This window comes from Myotis davidii, unplaced genomic scaffold (genome assembly GCF_000327345.1).
Source record: "Myotis davidii unplaced genomic scaffold, ASM32734v1 scaffold296, whole genome shotgun sequence".
Classification (NCBI taxonomy): Eukaryota; Metazoa; Chordata; class Mammalia; order Chiroptera; family Vespertilionidae; genus Myotis; species Myotis davidii.
In genome coordinates this window covers 1812102-1818430 of record NW_006288889.1, presented here as the reverse complement: position 1 = coordinate 1818430, position 6329 = coordinate 1812102, and the positions used below count along the sequence as shown (strand labels likewise).

General features: G+C 46.8%; 1 protein-coding gene across 24 annotated transcripts in view; it reads right to left on the bottom strand.

Moving 5' to 3' along the window:
• The window catches only part of MAP4K4 (mitogen-activated protein kinase kinase kinase kinase 4), a 237950-nt gene extending 233305 nt beyond the window's left edge, over positions 1-4645 (bottom strand). For all 24 annotated transcript variants that reach the window (XM_006761102.2, XM_015562223.1, XM_006761104.2 and 21 more), the window contains exon 1: positions 4523-4645. In XM_006761102.2, the coding sequence (XP_006761165.2) occupies positions 4523-4591 (69 nt within the window). In that variant the 5' untranslated portion in view covers positions 4592-4645. The remainder of the gene's footprint in view (positions 1-4522) is intronic.
• Between the last annotated feature and the right edge of the window lie 1684 nt (positions 4646-6329).

Here is a 6329-nt window from a genome sequence, read left to right as displayed (position 1 = left end):
CCGGCTGCGGGAGACGCGGGACGGTGCGAGCGCAGGAGGGTGCCGCTTCCGCGCACTAACATCGAGCCGGGACCCAGTGCCAGAGGCTGCGGTCCCTCGCTCCGCCCGGGAGAGGCTGCGGCCTCCTGTCCCCAGGGGCGCGAAGGGTGTCCCTTTCCCGGGGCCGCCTCCTCACTCCCACTCACCCATCGCCTTCCCGCCCCGCATTCGCTACTCTCAGGGCCCTCGTTTCCGATCCCTGCGGGGTTTGCTTGTCCTTGCTCTTCTTTTCCAGGCCAACTCTGCGACCCGCTGTAGCCGGGGGACTCGCTGAGCGTCCCCTGCCGGCCAGGTCCCCGCACTGCACAGCTTCTCTAACTGTCACGTGCTGAGCTACTTGCTCAGGTGTCTGGGGTCATGGCCACTAACCCGAGTTCTGTGCCTGGAGATCATTAAGGATCAATAAACAGGCATCTTCCAGCAACTTTGGAAACTTGTCAGTAGTTAGACAATTCAATCCTATTAACCAAGAATTTTTTTTTTTTGCCATTTAACCAATTTTAATTAAATTAACCAAGAATGTTACTGGATGAAAACTTTCTATGGCTCCCATCACTTCACATAGGTTCTCAAACCTAGGTGAGGGAGTCACCAGGAGCGGTTGGAGAAGCCGGATTGCTGACCCCACCGCCAGAGCTCCTGATTGAGCAGGTCCGGGACAGGCCCAAGAGTCTGTGTATCTAACAAGTCCTCCAAGGCGCTAACAGTGCTGTTACAGGGGGCGCACTTTGAGACCAGAGCCTCACAGGCTCATAGTTAGGCTTCTGAACATCCCCGAATCATCTCCCGATTCCTGCTTTGCACACAGTACCACATTTAACCCCCCTATAGCCCAGGAGTGATATTATCCTTACTAGTGACCCAAAATGTATGCACATTAAAAGGGAATTAATTAGAGGAAATATTTTAATATTGCTATTTGTCCTTTCTCTATAATAGAAGTTTCAGAGATGAAAGGAAATCAGTAAAATGTATATGAAAATCTCCCTCCTGTCAGAGTCTGGGGTGCGCTGCAGGACCCAGAGTCAAGCCCCACCCACCCATGTGCGCCTCAAAATCGCTGGAGACCCAGACCCGGCTGGCCTCACCCCTGTCAAGCCCCCCAGGGCGGAGGGGTGCAGCCTCAGGTCCCCCAGCTGAGGGCATGACAACCATTTGCATATTAGCTCTTAATTATATAGGACTAGAGGCCTGATGCACGAAATTCTTGCAAGAGTAGGCCTTCCTTCCCCCAGCTGCCAGCACTGGCTTCCCTCTGGTACCCGGGACCCAGGCTTCCCTCCGGCCGCTGGCAGGCACCTGAGACCTGGGCTTCCCTCTCAGCCCTGGCTTTGTCTGGAAGGTCGTCTGGAAGCACATCCGGTCTAATTGGCATATTACGCTTTTATTATTATAGATTTTAGAGATGGAGAAACCAAAGTACTGAAAGATAAGGGATGTCTCTAAATTCCCTGAAGTTATATCCTGGAGGTGGGGCAGGTCAACCTATTCCCAAAAATCGAAGTGTGTGATTCAGCCAAGTGAGTCTTATACCCCGAAGACATTTAGCACTCTCCTGCCTCCCAACAGTTTGGTTTCCAAGATTTTCAACTGTCCCTTGTGAGGCTAAAATACATCCAAGGACTCCTGGAATCCATTGGGAAAATCATAGTAAACAGAATGCTCCTCTGAACTTCATAGTGCTTTTAACTGGTTTTGCTTCATAATCTATTGGCAGCAATGGCATTATCTCTGAGTGTAAATTAAATAATTTACTTAGAGAGCTAGACTGGTGCGCATGTGAACCTTCAGACCACATTACTAGTAATAGTATTTTAGTAGTGTTTATTATTCATGATAGATAACATGTATTGGACCCAGACAGTGTGCTGAGTCCTTTACATCCATTCTTTTATTATTCAGATTAACCTCAAATAATAGGTACTCTATTTTCCCCACTTTCCCCATTAGGAAACCAATATCTAAAAAAGTTAAGTGACTTGTTTGGTGTGCATAGCTGAAGCCCATGAATAAACACCAGACCCCCGCCCCCACGGGACCACAGACAGCTCAACTCTAAACTCATGACATAGAGGCCTGCCTCAGACCACTCCCTTCTTCTTTGCCCAGACAAATTTTCTCTGTTACTCAAGCTCAACTCAGAAACCATCTCTTCCTCCTCCTCCCAATCTTTCTCCAAGTCGCTCCTATTTCCCCCATTTCACCTCTGTGATGCTGATTTCCCACTTCTAATTCAGTGCCTGTTGTTGGAGTACCTACCCAGTGTGAGGCACTGGCTTAGCCATTTTTCAAGATACAAGGAAGATTAAAACCCTCACAGCTTACAATCAAATAATGGGTGTAAGATTGTTTCATAAATAGCTATAGCTAATGGCAGAGCATCATAAATTCTGGCTAAACAAAAAGTGGTCCAAAGGAAAGTATGCTCGATTTAGGGCAAAAATGAACTCGATTTGAACCTAGTTCTAAAACCAGTTGTGTGCCCTTGCACATGTTGCCTAACTTCTGAGGCTTGTTTCCTTTTCAGTGTGCGAGGTGAAGACTACGGGTGAGGAGGGCAGGGAAGAGGCAGTCTCAGGAGCACAGGCAGAATAACCAGGCCTGGAGACGGGGATAGGAAAATTCCTGGGCCAGTAGGCTCTCTGAAGACTTGGCTTCTGATGGGATGCCAGAGGCAGTGGACACAAGGAGGTAAAAATGCTGTGGGTGGGAGCCTTGTTCACATTTGGGAGGAGGCTGTCATGAACACAGGAAAGGATGGTAGAGTGTGCCCTGCCCAGCATACAGCTCTGCTCCAGCTTCAAGGACAGAGGCCAAGTTCTCAGTCAAGCAGGTGTTAGCTCAGGCTGCATACTAAATACCACAGGCTGGGTGGCTTAAGTAACAGAAATTATTTCCCCACAGTTCCGGAGGCTGGAAGTCCAAGGCCAAGGTTCCACATGATTGGGTTTCTGGTGAAACTCTCTTCCGGGCTTGCAGATGGCTGCCTTCTCACTGTCTTCACATGGGCTCTCCTGGCTGTTAGCACACAGAGAGAAACCAGTTCTCCGGTGTCTTATCTAGTAAGGCCCAACCTTTTGACCTTATGAATTTAAACTTAATTATGTCCTCACAGGCCCCATCTCCAAATAGCCACGCTGGAGCTTAGGGTGTCAGCATATAGGGACACAAATATTGAGTCCATAACTAGCATTCACAGCACGGGATGCCAGGGGGCAGGCTGCGGTCATGGCCCTGGTCCTCAAGGGTCTATTTGAGAACCCAAAATAAACCCCCCTAAAAGATAATGAAGACAATAATTTGGAAAAACAAATACTAATGTTAGGCTGGAGGAAAAAAAATTTGACCTCTCGCATAGACAAAGAACGAGAGGCTGAAAGGCCGAGGAAACTGGCCACCCTGGCCAGGAGGACTCGGTTAGGAAAACCCAGGGAGACAAAGCTTGATGGTTTAGGTGAAACTGGAAGAAAACTGAGGCATAGGCAATATGGGCTTTAAAAATGGAACCCAGATTATCAGTCAAGTGGAGCTCCAGTGGCAGGTGAGAGCTAGTGGACCAAGGGATTTAAGTGTGCCTCTTCCCAGGGTAAATCAGCTTACACCCATTACAGAAATTCCAGGGGAGCTGAGCTATGCAAGAGGTCAAAATTGACAACCCCAAAATTGACAAAAAAATTACTTATTTCCTACTTTTTTCTTTATTGTTAAAATAGTGATGGAAATTTATTTTCAACCTCAGAATGGGGCAGCAGAGCTGTGAAACAGCCTGAATATAAGTTAAGGGCTCAGGGTCATAGAAGAATTAGGTCAACTGGAAATAAATAATGGAAATCGTGGTGAGCAAGCAGAATTGGGTCAAACAAAGGAAACAATGGTGAGATGTGTGCAGGAAAAGCTCAGAAAGGGAAGACCATAGGCTTACGGGTCAGAGGTCAAGTTCTTAATCTCTGTTGCACAAAGTATTGAGCAAATGCTCACCCTCTCTGCCCCTCTGTTTTCTAATATGTGATATTAAGCGTTTGGATGGACATGATTGGAAGGCCCCTCAGGGCCTAACAGACTGATTTATGTAACCCCCGCCTCAACCCTCTCACTGCTCAGACTTCTCAGCCAGGGTGAGAATGGGTCTCGTGAGCAGCGGGAGCTGAGGGAACACACAGAATGCTGTAGGTTCGGCCACAGAGCTCAGCCCTTTACAGGCACCTTTGAACACGGGTAAAAAGACAGAATCTTTCAACTTGATTAAAAGGAAGCAAGGACTCCAGTGCACAACAGGGAGGTAGCGTGGGATGCAGAAGCAGATCAAAGGGCAACGTTCCAGTATCTATGGGAACTTACGCACAGGTGACCCAAGCGCCTCATTTGGATATACCAATACAGACGTCAAAGGGTTCTTACTATTAATTAATATGGCCGAGCTTAACCAAAAACTAAGAGAAGACACAGGGAACAAACAATGCAAGAAATCACACAGGTTTATTACCAGAGAGCTGATGGGTTTCAGTCCTTGGCAGGCCACCCGGAGACACTCGGAGGTCGTCCAATACGCCATGGCATGGAGCTCGGTCTCTTGACTCTAAGAGAGGCCTCTAACAGTCTGGGCTCAAAGGCATTCTTTATCTTGAACGCTGACTGAAGGCACCTCAGCTAGGGCCACCCGCGCCCACCAGGTGTGTCTATCTGCACCTGCTCCTGCCTCAGCACCTGCATTGACCCCCCAGAGGTGATCTTGTAGCTGCACTGGCCTCCGTGGGAACAGCATTGATCAGGAGTTACAAGTTATTTGTCAGGAGTGAACATGCAGGGCGTTACAAGTTACTTATCAGGGTCTCTCACACACACACACACACACACAAATTAAGTTCCTCTTCTAAGTAAAGTTTAAAATTCACTCTAATAAGAGATGAAATTTGATTATGCTATCTTATACTAACTAAACTTATTACTATAACAGGCAACAAAAGAAGAAGTGGACCAGAGGCAAGACAGCCCCCTCCCCCTGCTGCCAGGGCTGCAGAGGCTGTCACTTCTGCGATGAGGAAGTTGTCTTGGCTCAGGTCTTGCAAAAGGAGATCCCGAGACCAGGATTTGGTTCCGGGAGTTTGTTTGGAAGATGACCCCCTGGAGCACGGTGAAGGGATGGGAGAGTAGAAATGATGCCGGAGTGGGAACCAGGATGCCTGGGCCCTGGACTCAGTTCTCCCAGAGTCAGCACGTGCTCAGTGGTTAGATCACTCAGCCTGGGTCTTGGGACCAAGTACTCGCTAACTGCCAGTTCCTTCGTTACCAAATGCTTCTTCATTCTCATAGGCGTACCTGAGGATGGCTGTGTCCTCCTTCCTGTCCATTGAAGTATGACCATGGTCTACATGGGTCTACTTTGGACTAAATAACCTACTTCTTATTTCTCACACAGCGAATTTGGGATAGAACTGATGAGATAATAAAAACATTTTTAATTCCTCAGAGTCAGATACAAAAGACTGACCAAAATAATGAAAATAGTAGCATTATAAAATAGAGTTGACCAACAATAATCTGGGCAACATTGCTTATTTTGAAAATTCAAATGATGTTTACAAAAAGTCTGTAATAATATAGAAATACACGTTGTAATGTTAATGGAAAATATCACTATACAAAATAGGTGTGAGATTATAGTCATGGCTAAATAAATTATCAAAGCTATTCATAGGAAAAATGGAAAAGAAATACATTATATTTTAGTACCTTTTGGTTGACAAACTGTGAGTGCTTTTTCTCCCCTTCAAGACATGTGGATCTACAAATAGACCAAAATTTAAATGGAACCACAAAAGATCCCAAATAGCCATAGCAGTCTTGAGAAAGAAGAACAAAGTTGGTGGTATCACGCTACTTGGTATCAAACTATACTACAAGGCCATAGTCATCACAACAACATGGCACTGCCCCAGCCAGGTGGCTCCATTGGCTGCAGCATTGTCCCCTATACCAACGAACAGTTGCGGATTTGATCTCTCTCTCCGCTCCTGCCCCCAGCCCCCATGTCCCCTTCCTCTCTCTCTAAAATCAATAAACATATCCTCGGGTAAGGATTAAAAATCACAGCATGGTACTGGCATGAAAACAGACATATAGATCAATGGAACAGAATAGAGAGCCCAGAAATAAACCCTCACCTATATGGTCCATGAATATTTTTAGTTGATTTCAGAGAGAGGAAGGGGGAGGGAGAGAGAGATAGAAACATCAATAATGAGAGAGAATCTTTGATTGGCTGCCTCCTGCATGCCCCCCACTGGGGATCA